Genomic DNA, 16,075 nt, shown 5'->3' with positions numbered 1-16,075 from the left:
TTTTTCACAAATGTCCAATGTTTGCTCATCGAACTTCAATATCCTACATATGCTATGGCATGCCCTTCTTGAAGCAAAATTTCTCCAAGTTACCACATGCATCGCATTGGACCTCAAAGGGCTTTGTGAGATCCGGTAAACTAAGCATGGGTTGAGAGATAAGCTTTTGATTGAGCGTTTCAAAAGATTCTTTCTCCTTTCCACTCCATTCATAATTAACGTTCTTTTTTGTTAGATCATGTAGTGGACCGGCTATTAATGAGAATTTTTTTATAAAGTACCTATAGTATGCACACATATCATAAAGCTTCATAGCTCATGTGGTTTATGCCATAGCTCATGTGGTTTATGCCATTCTTTACTTACTTCCAACTTTGTGAGATCCATATGGATACCAAATTGAGAGATAATATGGCCTAAGTATTGTAGTTCTTGCAAGAAAATTCACTTTTCTTTTTATTAATAAAAAGCTTACTATCTCTCAAAGCTTAGAAAATTACATGGAGGTGTTTCTTGTGCTCCTCAAGAGATTTGGAATAGATGATTATATCATCAAAGAATACACCAGTGAAGTTGCAATACGATCGAAAGATTTTCTCCATCATGCGATTGAAAGCGACTGGAGCATTTGTCGGGCCAAAAAGCATGACAAGATATTCATAAAAAGACCAAATGTAGCATGCAACACAGTCTTTAAAATATCTTCATTGAATACCCTTATTTGATGATAGCCACTTTTAGGTCAATCCTACTGAAGTAGGTAGACCCTTGCAACTTATCAAATAGATCTTCTACCCAAGGCACGGGGAATCTATTTTTAATTGTGATTCTATTTAGGGCTCTATAGTCTAGCACATGTGATAGGTGCCATCTTTCTTTTTCACTAATAGAACCGGCGAGCAAAATGGGGATAAACTAGGCCTTACCATCCCTTTTTCTACCAATTCATTCATTGCCTTATAATCTCCTCATGTTGAGCTTGAGAGACTCTGGGAGGTGAACTTCCTGGTAGTAGCTCTATGGCATGGTCATCATCCCCTCATTTTGGAGGTAATTTTTCAGGGATGCCATCGATGAAAACATCTTGAAATTGGTTTATGAAATCAGATAACTCTGATTCTTCTTTATTTTCGTCATTGTTTTTTAGTATGTTAGTAGTGTCATTCATAGATTTTTTAACAAAAATCATGTAGGCAAAAACAGAACTTTTCATTGACTTGTCAAAAGCTTGTCTATGTACATGAGGTATGTTGTTACCTTTCTCACTTGCATCTATATGCATATCTCTCTCTATACTTAAAAATGATTTTTCTCTCAAGAAATTTCATATAGGCAGCCATGCGATTAAACCATGGTGCCCCTAAAATTGCATCTTCATGTTTGAGAGGAGAGATAAAGAAGTCTTCTTTGTCCACATAACTTTGGACATGAAGTCTCAATTTCCCAATCAAGGGAGTGACCAAGGCTTCGTGTCCCTTGAAAGCCCATCTGCCTGCACAGTATCCCCCATCTCATAAGCCTATGTCCCTAACTTGGTGGCTAGCTCAATTGATATGAAATGATGAGTTGAGCAGTGATCAAAGAGGATAAAAGAATCATGTTATCTCACCTTGCCCATGCATAGGCAAGTGGTGACCCTTTGTAATGACCATCCTCTTTTTGAGCTTCAATTATAGAAGCTCTACGTGGTGCATTGCATACATTTCTTTGTGGACAAGACCGATAGCCATGTCCTTGCTCCCCTCACTTAAAACATTTTTTATCCTTACAATAATGCTCTGCTCTTCGGGTGAGAGTTTTCTTTTACCTTTGTAAACACCTTTGTCCTTTGCTTTGTTGTTGTTGTTGTTGTTGTTGTTGTTGTTGTTGTTGTTGTTGTTGTTGTTGCTGTTGTTGTTGTTGTTGTTAGGGTTTCCTTTGGAAGAATTTTGTGTAGCATTCTTCTTCCCCTTGGACTCATTTTTGTCCTTAATTTTTGCGGGCTTAAAGTTTTTCTTAGCCCCTTGTTGGAAATTAATTCTTGAAGAAACCATGGTGTGGTGAATGACTGTCGAGATGGTTTTGGGCCTTTGAGAATTGACATATTCATACATGTCTTCGGGTAGCGCGGCACAAAACTGTTTCTTTTTCTCTCTAAAGCTTATCTTTTTATAGACAATGGCTTTGAGATGTAGGTCCCAAAATTTGTCTACATACTTGTGGATAGACTCATATGGGGACATCTTTAAGCTTTGCCATTTGGTGAGAACTTTATCTTCGGCATCGCTTGAAAGAAACTACTTCATAATGGAAGCTCTTAAGGATTTTCATGTCTTTGGAGCTTCTCCATTAGCCTATAAGCTAGCCAACCATTGCTTGGCGGACTTTTGAAAGTGCATGGCAACATATCATAGCTTAAAATTTTCGTAAAGCCCTCATCTCCAAAGGCCGCATCGAATTGTTTTATGAAAGCTAAGACTTTGTCGATGACATTGAAGGCACCATCGTAGGTGAGGAAAGTGATGTTCTTTCCTCCCTCTTTGAACTTCTTGAGCTTGTTGGAACTTTGTCCATGTGGCATAGAATTTATGATGTCCTCTCAGGCTCTTAGGCTCCTAGGAGGAGTAGCCACCACTTTCATTGGGAGAGGAGGGTGATGAAGGTGGAGAAGAGGGTGACCTCTTTCTCTCCTTTTTCTTCTTGGGAGTTATTTCTTCTCTCTTGGAATCAAGATAAGAAGAGTTATGCATCGATCTTTTCCTCTTTGGAGGAGTTGGAGACCTTTGTGACCACCGTCTTCTCATCTTCAATAGAAGTGTTTAGAGACTCACTTCTATTTCTCTCCAATGGTGGAGGCTCTTCATTTGGGGCATGACATCTCTTTTTTGGAGGAGATGCACCCCAACTTGATGTTGGAGCTCTTGATGCGGATTTTTCTTATCACCCATAGAGAGTCCTCTTTTGGATATCTCACCAAGAGTCTTCCTAGAAGCTCTCTCTTCTTGGGAAATTGGAAGAATACCATGTGTGTGAAGTTGTTGTTGAACTTATCCTTGACGAGCGGGATTGTCCATGGCTTCTTGAAGCCTAAAGACAAGATAATTCACAAACCGACGGCCAACATTAGTAGCACGATCATGTGCAAAATCAAAGGCATCAACATTAATTCTACTCTCTCATTATTTTCAGCCATGCTAGAAAAAAAATGTGTGTGTTCTCGCAAGAGACAATTCCAACCTATGTAGTCTACGATAGGAACTCTCTTCTTAAGCAAGAAAAGAGTAGCCTATGCTTTGATACCAATCTGATGCAATTAAGCTAGTTTCATAAGCCGTAGCCGAATTATATGAACAAAAGAGAGAGTTTCATTAAGGAGATTCCTTAGGAACAAAAAGAAAGTGCTTTGTTGGAGTCTATAACAAGAAACAGCATAACTTGTTAGCTTGGCATGCAAAATAACTTGAAAAAGAGTGAGAGATTAAAATCGACAACAGTTGAGGACCCGATTTACGTGGAGCTAGTCCCCCCTCCAAAAGGACTTTGTATTATAACTTCTCCCATTGAGAGAGACTTGTTTAGAATACGATCTTTGTGCTCTTCAATGCCCAATTGATGCCATGAAGATGGAAACCTTGATGCCCCAAAATTACACTTGGTAGGGGCTTAATCCCAAGACCTCAAACACCTTCAAAGGTGGAGAGAGCTAGCGGAGAGTGAGGACAGAGGAGAAGAAGACAAAGTATTCTTACAAGGAAGAAGTATTCTTCTCACATTAGCTCACTCATAAATCATAGCATAGCATGGCAATCGAGATGGTGAAGGGGGTGAGCATGCTTGTGAGCTTGGCACTTGCTTGGATTTGCATTCCATGGTCAAGTGTTGTTGGTGTAGGCTTCTCCCTTCCTTGCCCCATGAGAAGGAGAGCTTCGTTGTGTGTAAAATGAGCTTCAAGTGCAAGAGAAAGCAGCCCCCCCATCGACCTCCTCTCCCAAAAGGCATTCTTGAAGGTTATTGGTCCTTTCTAGGGGCTAGCTAATGAATGGCTTTCTTCATAACAAGCAAGAGTGTTAGCATTGTGACAAGTGTCCTTCATTCCTCTTTCAGAAGAGGGCTTAAATTCTTCAATTAAATGGAACTAAATTCTTATTGGCTCTCAAGGTAAGCTATCCAATGAGATTTAAGCTAGCTCTTGGGATGCTCAATTCTCATTGGTTCCCCTAGTAGGCTATCAGTCAGATTTAGGCTAGCTCATGTGGGGCTCAATCTTTATTGGTTCTCTTTGTGGCTATCCAATGAGATTCAATCTTGTTCTAATGAAGCTTAATTCTCAATGGTTCTTCAAGTTGGCTAGCCAGGAGGATTCAAGCTCGATTGAGGGTAATATGGATGGGAGCTTCACATGTGTCTTTTATGCCTTCTATGAAAGAGGTGACTTCCCTAGTGTGGGTGTGGGTGTGGGTGTGTTCTCTCTCATATCCCTACATCTAGGGCTCACCCTTGCAAGTGGGGGAGTGCCACTTGCCCACTTGGGATCTGATGGTAACCTTCAAAAACACTTCTAAAATACCTAGAGTTGGCATTAGAATTTTCCATCAATCCCAAGCCCAATGGACTTTAGTAACATCCTTTTTGGAGGCTTAATGAAGCTTACCCTAAACTCATTCAAGCATCGTTGGGTTCACATTGTTCTTTGGTAGACTATCTCTCCTCTTGGTCCCCTAATGAGATAAGCCTCCCATTATCCTCCCATTTTAAATGGCCAGCTTAAGATGAGAAAATTATTTGAGAAAGTTGGGGAAGAGTTGCATGTGTCAGTTTTGTCTCATGGGGGGAGACACACATACACACACACACACATACACACACAGAGGAAGATGGAAGCATAGCAAAATAGTAGATTGCGGAGTTCTTCTCAACAAAATTACAAATTGATTGCTCTCATGGTCAGGAATCAGATTTATAGCAGCGCAAATGTGACGTTGTCTAGTGAGGAGATTAGAAGAGGTGTGCGGCTTAGTTTGGGTTGTTGCGTCCTTGCTCTCCATGTAGACCTTCTCCAAGCACACCATGTGAGTACGGTTGTAGTAAGCACGCCTCGCAATGCCATCATAATTATGTGGAAATCCTTCAATGCTTCCTAGAATTTTCAAATTTGTGCAACATTGATTTTCGACAACTAAGTTATGAGGTTTTAAGAAAAAAATATTTTGACAAACTTTTTTTTCTAAAACATGAAAAGGGAAAATTTTAGGTTTAAAATTTAGAGGTTTTTCGGAACATCAAAAATTGAGCCCAACGCGCTCGCCAGTTGCGCCACTCTGATTGGTTGTTGGCTTGTTGGGCCCACCACCAAGTGTTCTTTACAACCAGCACAGCGCCACAATTCCGCCATTGACGAGCAGGTCGATTTCTTCTACATTGGCGGGTCCATCTTTCCACAAGATCTCATCAGGCACTGCGCAGGGCAGAGATCATGGTTCCTGCCTCTACATTTTCAAATACTAAGCGTCGTTGTGTCCAAACCCTACGGTTTCCCATGAAGCACCGAAGAAGGCAGATTCACCTTCTGCTCGAGGCGCTGCAGGCGATTGGGAAGCTGCCATCAGCAAGCAGGCTAGTTTCAAGACAGCAGGGTTGTCTGCTTTGTTCCAAATCTGTAATGCTCATGATAGCGCTTGGTCTCTTGTATGTTAGGGTACGGTTCTCAATTTTTCTGGAGAGCACCGGCTTTCTTGCCCTTCTCAAGGTCGAGGTGCCACCTGCCTCCCCCGCAGGCCGTTGACAAATGTGTCCCATCCTATGTTGATGGCGCCGTCGTATGTTGACATGCGATCGTTGCCCAAGTTCCTGAGAGCAAGGGGCTATTGAATCTCATTGTGCCCATGGAAGAAGTGCCATGGTTTGCTTCCTTCTGCAGGCTATGAATATACAAGCAATCAAGAACTAGCGCAAATATGAGAGTACTAGGGCGGTCTTGTGTCCAGAGAGAGATAGGACGACATGGTTATGGCGTGTTAATGGCATTCCTCAGACTCTGATCAGGACACTTTTCCCATGTTGAAGCTGTAAATTGGATCTACAGGTACAGAGTGATAATTTCGGTAGTCAAATGCTAGTCAGCTCAGAATGTTTGCTGGATGTTTTTGGTAGCTATCATTTTTCATCAGAACTGTATTAGCCAGCTATTTGTGCCTGGATCAATGCTTTGTTTATAAACCGAATATAGAAAATTACTTTGTTCCTTTCGACAAGTTTAGAAATCTGAATATAGATCGGTGCTTTGATGAACACTGATTATTTACAAATTTTAAGTCTGCTTGCTGTGATTAGCATCCTGCATGATAATTGAATGCTTTTGTGAGTATGTAAGCACACAAATTCAATCTAACCATTCTCCTTTTTTCTCTTCGAATGGGTAGACTTTTGTCTCCATATCAGCCCCAATAGAAAACTTCAACACAAGTCAAGTTGATCTTCATGCCTTTCATGAGGAAATAGCGCTACCTGATTAGAAAGCAGTGCCTCATGACCTCTTTGATTTGAAGGTTGGAGTGTCTGGTCTTGTTGCAGGACGGCATGATGTTCTGATGCTTGAGTGTTCCGGGTTCTTCGGTTTAAAGAGATTAAAGGCAACAGCCAACTTTGTGGAACACTATTGCCATGGGCCTCCATCGATGTGATATCGATTGACATTGTAGCCGGAGGGCTTTCCTTAATAGCTCAAGTTTCTATCCTGACTAACTTATAATAAATGCATGTGTGTTTGCAACCAGCATATGGACAATATCAGTTATCAGTTAGACTAATTGATGGTCTTAACCTGAAGGCGTTTTAACGAGAAGTTTTCAAGGACTGAATGCTTTTGGCTCAGCTCCCTCTTCTTAAACTTGCCTGCTTGGTAGAACTCTGTGTAAGCCATATTTCACAAGAAGATGCCATTGAGGAGCGTTGCAACATCAACAAGGTGGGCGACGACCACATGTACCATAGTCATTAGAAATTCACGTGTGGCCTATGTGCATGATATGCCTGACACCGTTCACCTCCTCTTCATAGAACAAGGGAAACTGTTAAGAGTTTTTGTGAGTGCATGTGGAAACTGCCTTTCATTTTGCATCTCGTTAGTGGATGAGTTTGAAGCAAGCTGATCAAAGGGTGGCAACAGAATTGTTCTTTTCACATACCAAATCCAAATCTTTTGAAATTGTTTGTTGCAAGAGATCATCTCTGCTTGCAATCTCCAAATTTTGCAAAGTTTACTCATGTTGACATAAGAACATCTATCTTTAAGTGTCTTACATATAAAAATTTCACCAATGACAATCTCTCTCTCTCTCTCTCTCTCAGTTCTCTCTTTGGTCCCCCCCCCTCCCCCCTCCTTTGCAGGTTCACTTGCAGATCTTGTTCCTATGCCATTTGGTGGTTACGTGATTGGAGGACGTTATAGAGGAGATATGTTGTGATAAATCCGAGATCCATTGGTTTTGCGTCTCGAGAGAATGTTTGATTGCAGTTTTAGAAGAGGTCATCATGTTGCACCTTCGACATGGTATCAAAGCATTGTGCGCTCTCAAGTACGATTGGTGTTCTATGTGATAATTTGGTGTTAAAATTTTGTGACGAAAAGAGACGGTTTGCTACTTTTCTACTATTTTTCATGAGTTTGGAGCTGATTTGGGCTGTAGTGGGCTGATTTGAAGGATTTCTTCATCCGTCCTATCTTGGCTTGTCACATGCCCAAGTTCTCTCATTCAATGGAGAGGGGTGATGATTCTGATTTTTCCTCAATCCATGATGAAGAAGTACATAGAGAGGAAGTTCATGATGGAGCACATGTCCACGAGAAGTGGGGAGATTGGTCGCAGGATGCTACTCCTCTCAAAGTTGACACCAGCTATGACCTTAACTTGAAGATAGCCTCTTCATCCCCTTGGCGACAACCAAACATTTAAAGGGGACACTAGTTTTAGATTTGAAGGTAGTCATCCAACGTCTTGCTCCCATCGTTCATATCCAACCATCGCCTTACTCTAACAGTTTCTTAAGTGTGTGCCTTTGCCCTTCTTGTTATAATACATGTCAAACACTCGAGCCTCAGCATATTTCTTCAAAAGTTCTTGCTGCTAGGTTGCATGGTCCCGGGGGACATTCATAGAGGGAGATCACTCACTTTTTAAGAGCAGAGACTCGGCAGTTAAATGAGCAAGCTTCACAGGAGACCCCAGAGTCCACCTATACCAAAGGTGTATTGGCTGACAAAGCCATTGAGCTTGGGAAAGCTAGACGCACACGTCTACAATAGCCACCACGACATCGACGAAGGTTCCAATCAAGACTATTCTAGCATGACATGGGAGACACACACTATGACTGTTTACAGAGGTGGACATTGACAATGCTCTTCAACGACCGTTGAAGTACATCCTCAAACATTCATGTCCATTTTAGCTTTTATTTTGCTTCATTTTATTATTTATCCAAACATTGTATTAGATCCACCAAGATTGTATCAATTTGGTCTCATAGGTTATTTTGGCCTTTTGAAGATGTTTAATAGAGCATTTCATCTCTCTCTCTCCCTCCCCCCCCTCTCTCTCTCTCTCTCTCTCTCTCTCTCTCTCTGGTACCCCCTCTCCCCCCCCCCCCCCTTTTTGTCGCGGCCTCTCAATCATGAGAAAGCCGAATAGCAAGGATGACCCGGTGGAGGATGCCATCCAAAAATGCAAAGAAGAACTTAGCGAGAACATCAGCAAGATCAACCGCCACCTCTTAGGTACTATTAACGGCCTCGATGCACGCGTGGCAACACAGGAAAGCACGATACGTACACTCGAAGATCGCGTGAAGGCCCAAGATGAGGAAATCGCACTACTCAAGAAAGAGCTTGCAGAGGTGCGATCGCAAAATGTCCTCGAAGAGAAAGAACTTCAACCCTCTGTCATTGAAGAGCTTAACACGATCAAGGAACAAGTACGGGCCATCAAAGAAGGTGGGGAGCAACAAAAAGAAATGAAGACCTCGTGGGTAGCTGTCATCACAAAGACCCAGCAGAAAGCAAAAAAGGCCGAAAAATGGATCGAGATTGTCAAGAAAGGGAAAGGCAAGGAAATAACTCCCACCCCCACACCAACCATCATCAACCTGACACTCGAAGAGGAGCAAAGGAGACGTGTGCGGGCCTTACACGTAAGGGTATGTGGCCTCAGAGACCAAGATAATGTAGACAAAGAGGTGAAAGAACTCATGACCTTGGTGGGGGTCAACGAGCATACGCGTACGAGGGCTTGGAGAGTGGGCACTAGGAAAAGTGGGAGCAACGGAGAAACCTCGAAGGAAAGGGCACTCATTCTCCGCTTCCCCTCCATGGAAGCGAAGAAAGACTTCTTGAAGAAAAGAGCGACTCTAAAGAAGACGGGCATCTTTGTTGGAGATAACCTCACCCTCTCGCAAATTGCTCATATGCAAGAAGTAATGCCGGAAATAAGAGCAGCAAGGGAAAAGGGGAAGATTGCCTTTTACAGGGATGGAAAGGTGGTGATATTGGAGCGACGCCCCGCATGACGGTGCGAGACCTATGGAACCACACTAAAGATGGCAACCTGGAATTGTAACGGGTCACTCCGTCTTGATGTAGGGGGCTTTGAGGATAGCTATATGGGGAGAGACATCATTTTCTACTCTGAGACACATCAAGCACCGGGAAAATCCATGCCACAGGTGAGCGGATATAGATGGGAGACAGCCTGTAGACAAGAGACCAGATCGGAGCATCAAGGACGGGGCTCAAGGGGAGTGGCAGTTCTATTCAGGGAGGAACTGCAGCCAATGATATATATAGCACGCAAGGATGAATTGGCTAGGTACATGTGGGTGAGGCTCAGGGTAGAGACGGGCAGATACCTCTACATTGCTATTTGTTACTTTCCTCCCAGTACGTCAGTATATGCATCACCTAGAGGACAATCCCCCTTTGCTATTTTGGATAATGACATATGGGAGTTTTCCAAGGATGGTGACATTATCATACTTGGGGATTTCAATGCTAGGACTGCCCACCACCAGACAATATTTTATGATACTTCCGAAGAGATGCTCAGGGAGCTGGACGTCACAGAGATGGGTCTATCCAGACTATCACAAGATGAGGAATACATTGAGTATGGTAGGTACTTGATAGATATGGGAACCGCACACAGATTGGCCATTGTGAATGGCCTACAAAGATTTTCGACAGCTGCTTGCTTTCCACACCGACATGGTGCAAGCACGGTGGATTATGTTATGGCCCAGCCAGGTCTCATCCCATTCTTTCAAGATTTCATGGTGGGCACTAGGCCAGTTGGAGTAGCAGTTGATCATGCTATCGTGTCTTTCACCCTTGATCATGCTATCGTGTCTTTCACCCTGACCTTTCAGTTCAGCACAGCTCCATTAGGTGGGGTCCCCATACACACTCAGTATACCTTCATGAGGGAGACGGATTTTGTGTATATGGATGAGATATACAGGCAGCTATGCACCCAGGAGCCGGGACGGCCACTAGATGAACTCACTCAGATTTTGACAGAGACGCTCCATGATGCAGCATCAGAGGCATACCCCCACAGCCAGCCCACACGGAGACAATCTGGGAGTTTGCCCCAGAACAGTTGGTATGATGAGGAGTGCAAAGAGACGAGGATCAAACTACAGAGGGAAGTGCTCACGGGTATTACCACACATCGACAGTCACGGATTATCTTTCGCCGCCTAGTGCAACGAAAGAAAAGGGCCTATCTATCTCAGCTAGAGCGGGATCTATATCAGCTATTTATAAGTCAGGACTCGGGCGAAGCATGGAGGCTATTCCACGAGCATTCACCACCACCCGCGGTCACCTCCACTGAGACATGGGGGGAATATGCCACATCTCTCTACACAGCATGGGGGCAACCACCTCTGCCGGACCCACTAGAGATATGCCCAGAGACATGTTCTTTCTTTACTGCCGAGAGGGTAAGGAAATCCATTGGCAGGATGAAGACAAGGAGAGCCCATGATCATGATGGTCTGGTAGCAGAGCACTTCATCCATGCCAGGGATATGCTTGCAGAGCTCCTGGCTATGATGTTTAATCGAGCCGTGTATGAAGGCTTCCCGGAGACCTGGAGTATGTCTACGATTGTGCCTATTTTCAAGTCAGGAGATCCCATGATTCCTGCGAATTATCGCACCATCATGGTTGGCCACACATTAGCTAGGTTGTATAGGAGCTGAGTAGATGGGCAGAGCGAGAGGGAATAAGAGCACCATGGCAAGCAGGTTTCAGGAGAGGTTTTTGACTAGATTCTGACACTCAGAGCTATTATTGAGGAGGGTAGACACCATGGCAAGAGAATCTATTGTAGCTTTGTGGATTTCCGCAAAGCTTTTGACACAGTGCCGAGACCCAGACTTATACACAGACTACAGGACATGGGTGTGCCTACAGAGCTGATATGGGGTATTCTAGCTCTATACAGGACAGTGATGGGACGGGTACGCACCACTGAGGGAATGTTTGACATGGTCCACTCCACTATTGGAGTAAAGCAGGGATGCCCACTATCCCCGACTCTTTTTGGGATGTATGTGGATGAGTTTTCAGACTATGTAGAGCGGCAGGGAGACAGGGGGGCTCAGCTAGCAGGGACATGGATTCCGCTGTTACTATATGTTGATGATATGGTGCTGATTTCAGACTCCCCAGAGGGGATGCAGCGTCATTTTGATGCTCTGCATACATTTGCTCGTGACAGTGGATTGTCAGTCAATCTGGGAAAAAGCAAGGCAATCTGGGAAAAAGCAAGGTTATGGTGTTCAACACCACACCACAGTGGGTCAAGAGGTCGGCACCCACATTTATGTATGGCCAGGAGACTGTGGAGTACACAGATGCATATACCTATCTTGGGGTAGTATTCAGTGGACCGGTGTTTTCACTAAGGAGAGCATCAGAGACTAGACTGACGAGAGCATATGCAGCTTTGGGAGGACTGGAGAGAATGTGTTCGCAGGTTCGGTTTCAAGAACCGCGAACAAAGCTATGGCTCTTTGACACTCTAGTGACTCCAGCTATGCTCTATGGAGTTCAGGTATGGGGACAAACAATAGACCACCATGGGAGATCTGATAACACAAATGGATGGAGATGTATGGAGAGGCCTCTGGTCTCTATGATCGCTCGGATGATTCGGGCTAAGGCCTCAGTACCACATGAGATTATCCGAGCCGAGCTAGCCGCCCTGTTAAGTATGGAGCTTGATTTACCCTTTGTAATTTTCTGTGGTAAAAGCGCACATTTGTAAAGCCCCCATTATGAGGAGAAGCCATCGTGCGTGAAGGAAAATCACTCACCGGAAACCAAAAATTTTCACGGACAAGAATCAGGGGCAACTTTAAAGGCCTCCACCCCCGAACTTTTTCGCCGGAATATTATGGCCAGACGGCGGCCGGAAAGTGGTCGGAAAACAACCGGTCGGTTGGTCGGTGGCCGGTAGTCAATGGCCGATGGCCGGTGGTCGGAAGTCAATGGCCGGTGGTCGGAAGTCAATGGCCGGTGGCCGGTGGCCGAATTCAATGGCCGGTGGCCGAATTCAAAAGCGGACCTGTCTTCTCAAGGGCGGCCACACATGGGCGGATTGGAGGGTCCGATTTGGACTTATTCGCACAAGGGCGGCTACACATGGCTGTCTCTCATAAGAGAGGGCAGCCCTTTTGGCCTATAAAAAGAGGCCATTTCTACACGCATTTCATAGTGTGAAGTTGATGCAACAAGGTGAGTGTGAGGTGGTGAGAGTGAAGCAAGGCGAGAGCTCCATTAAGGGTATAATCCCTTTGTAAACTACTTCTTGTTTTGAAGTATTAAAGCTATTGAGTGGCTGCTTTCTCGTGGACATAGCCCACATTGGGTGAACCACGTATATCGTGTGTACTCTCTCACTCTCTGTCTCTCTCTCTCTCTCTCTCTCTCTCTCTCTCTCTCTCTCTCTCTCTACTCTATAATCTCGTGTATATAAATCTGTCTCTCTCCATTAAGTAATCTACTCAATTATCTATTTAGCTACGTCTTATTTCCTAACAACTGGTATCAGAGCAAGGTTTGCTCGTAGCTAAATTATCTCAAGGAAAGGATTCCTTGAATTGAGTGGGAGTTATGGCGGAGGAAGGGAAGCTCAAGATTGAGAAGTTCAACGGCAAAAACTACCAACATTGGAAGATGCAGATTGAAGACTATCTCTACCAGAAGGACCTCTATTTGCCACTAGGCGGTCTTGCGAAGAAGCCCACAACAATGGCAGATGAAGCATGGATTGTCCTTGATCGAAAGGCACTGGGAACAATCCGGTTAAGCTTGGCGTCAACGGTGGCCTTCAATGTTTCGGAGATGAAGACCACGGAGGACTTGATGAAGTCACTTGACGACTTCTACAAGAAACCATCGGCATCCAATAAGGTATTTCTTATGAAGCGCTTGTTCAATCTAAAGATGGCAGAGAATGGTTCAGTTGCAGAACACCTAAATGACTTTAACACAAACATAAGTCAACTTCGATCAGTGAAAATCAATTTCGATGACGAAGTGCGAGCTCTCCTTATACTATCATCTCTACCGGATAGTTGGGACAGCCTTGTGATGACTGTAAGTAATTCTATCTCTGGCACAAATACTCTTAAGTTTGATGATGTTGTGGGTGTTCTCCTAAGCGAGGAAATGCGAAGGAGAAGCACAGAAGAATCATCAAGTGCTGCACTATCAGTGGAAACAAGAGGAAGGCTTAAGGAGAGGTTCAAAAACCAAAAGGGTCGTGATCGCTCAAGGCGGAGCAAGTCACGCACAAAGTCAGTTCTTGAATGTTGGAACTGCGGCAAGAAGGGCCACGTCAATAAGGATTGCTGGTCCAAGAATAAGAAGGAGACAGAGTCTCAAGACAACAAGCCAACATCGGAGGCCAATGTGGCAGGTAAAGTAGAGCAAGATGCTCTAATTCTTTCATTAGACAATGTGTCTAATTCCTGGATAGTAGATTCCGGGGCTTCATTCCATGCGACACCACACAAGCAACATTTCCAAGACTACACCAAAGGTAATTTTGGGTATGTATACTTGGGAGATGATGAAGCTTGTGAGATTGTCGGCAAAGGTACAGTTTCTGTCAAAACTGCTAACGGAAATGAATGGAAGCTTAAATATGTTAGGCATGTTCCTTCTCTTCGCAAAAATTTGATCTCTACAGAACAATTGGACGATGAAGGTCACAACATTGCATTCGGAAACAAACGGTGGAAGATCTCAAAGGGATCTTTGGTGGTTGCCAAGGGTGAAAAAGTCGGTACACTTTACTTGTGTACTGTTAGCACGCAACTTTCAGCTTGTGCAGCAACTACAGAAGTTGACAGTGCGGTGTGGCACTACTGACTTGGGCATATGAGTGCCAAAGGAATGCAAATCCTTCAAACAAAGAAGCTTCTACCAGGTTTGAAAGAAGTGGACTTAGAGTTCTGTGAAGATTGTGTTTATGGTAAACAAAAAAGGGTAAAATTTCAAAAATCAAGAAATGAAAGAAAAAATAAAAAACTTGAGTTGGTTCATTCTGATGTTTGGGGTCCTGCAAGTACACCATCACTTGGTGGCTCATTGTACTATGTAACATTCATAGACTATGCGACTAGAAAAACATGGGTTTATGTCATGAAAAATAAATCCGATGTATTTTCCATATTTCAAAGGTGGAAAGCCTTTGTGGAGAATGAAACAGGTACCAAGGTTAAATGCATCAGATCCGACAATGGAGGCGAATATTGCAGCCAAGCTTTTGAAAGATTTTGTGCTAGCAATGGCATTCGGAGGCAAAGGACAACCCCAAGGACATCTCAACAAAATGGGATTTCCGAAAGGATGAACAGGACAATCATGGAACGAGCACGAAGCATGCGGCTACATGCAAGCCTACCGCTTGAGCTTTGGGCGGAAGTTGTAAGTACGTCTGTGTACTTAATCAATCGGTCACCTTCAACGGCATTGGATGGGGGAGTTCCAGAAGAGGCATGGACAGGTAAACCGGTGAATTATGCATTTCTCAAAGTGTTTGGGTGTGAGGCTTTCATGCACATAGATAGAAGCCTAAGATCAAAGTTAGATGCAAAGTCCAAAAAGTGTTTCTTCATTGGCTATGGAGAAGGAGACTTTGGGTATCGCCTATGGAATCCTGAAGATGGTAAAATCTTAAGGAGTAGGGATGTAATTTTTAACGAACAAAATATGTACAAAGATTACTTGGAAAGAAAACAAACAAAAAAAACAGGTGATGAGTACATGGAGCTTGAGGACGGTGAAGACTCAAGGACTGCAAACGGTGACAATGTGCAACAACGTCAACCAAATGAGGAGCCTCAACCTATTCCCCGAAGATCTACAATAGCAAGTAGACCTCCAGAAAGGTTTGTTCCTTCCTTCAACCATCTCTTGATCTCAGATTCTGGAGAGCCGGAATCATATGAAGAAGCTATGCAACATGAATCCAAAGAAGAATGGACGAAGAGCATGCAAGTGGAGATGGACTCACTACATCGCAACCAAACATGGGAGTTGGTTGAGTTGCCTAAAGGTAAGCGCGCACTTCAAAACAAATGGGTGTACAAGCTAAAGGAAGAAGAAGGTGGGAAGAAAAGGTACAAGTCTAGGCTTGTGGTAAAAGGTTTTTCTCAAAAGAAAGGTATTGACTTCAATGAAATATTTTCTCCTATTGTAAAAATGAACTCAATTAGGCTTGTCTTAAGCCTTGTGGCTGCTCATGATCTAAATCTCGAGCAAATGGATGTAAATACGGCATTCCCCCACGGTGACTTAGAGGAGGAAATCTACATGCTTCAACCAAAGGGGTATGAAGTAAAAGGTAAGGAGAAAATGGTTTGCAGATTAAAGAAGAGCTTGTATGGTTTAAAGCAAGCATCAAGACAATGGTACTTGAAGTTTGATCAATGGATGTTGGATCATGGATTCACAAGATGCAACTCGGATCACTACGTCTACACGGAGAATTTGGGAGATGGGAAATTCATCATCCTAATGTTGTAT

The 16,075-nt window shown here is 43.6% G+C and overlaps 1 protein-coding gene across 1 annotated transcript; it reads left to right on the top strand.

The window, feature by feature from the left end:
* Positions 1-5,309: 5,309 nt before the first annotated feature.
* On the top strand, positions 5,310-6,230 carry LOC147438725 (uncharacterized). The gene is made up of 2 exons (XM_086484188.1): positions 5,310-5,592; positions 5,674-6,230. Exons 1-2 carry the CDS (start codon positions 5,453-5,455, stop codon positions 5,759-5,761), a joined length of 228 nt encoding a protein of 75 aa, XP_086340314.1. The 5' UTR covers positions 5,310-5,452; the 3' UTR covers positions 5,762-6,230.
* Positions 6,231-16,075: the final 9,845 nt, after the last annotated feature.

This window comes from Adiantum capillus-veneris, chromosome 16, assembly GCF_014529385.1.
Source record: "Adiantum capillus-veneris isolate H3 chromosome 16, ASM1452938v2, whole genome shotgun sequence".
NCBI classification, from domain to species: Eukaryota; Viridiplantae; Streptophyta; class Polypodiopsida; order Polypodiales; family Pteridaceae; genus Adiantum; species Adiantum capillus-veneris.
The sequence above is the reverse complement of the archived record's forward strand: the minus strand, read 5'-3'. Positions and strand labels throughout refer to the sequence as shown.

Coding starts and splice junctions, on each gene's coding strand:
- LOC147438725 (XM_086484188.1), top strand. CDS start 5,453: ATGGTTCCTGCCTCTACATTTTCAAATACTAAGCGTCGTTGTGTCCAA. Junction 5,593..5,673: donor AAGCTGCCATCAGCAAGCAG/GCTAGTTTCAAG, acceptor CTTGTATGTTAG/GGTACGGTTCTCAATTTTTC.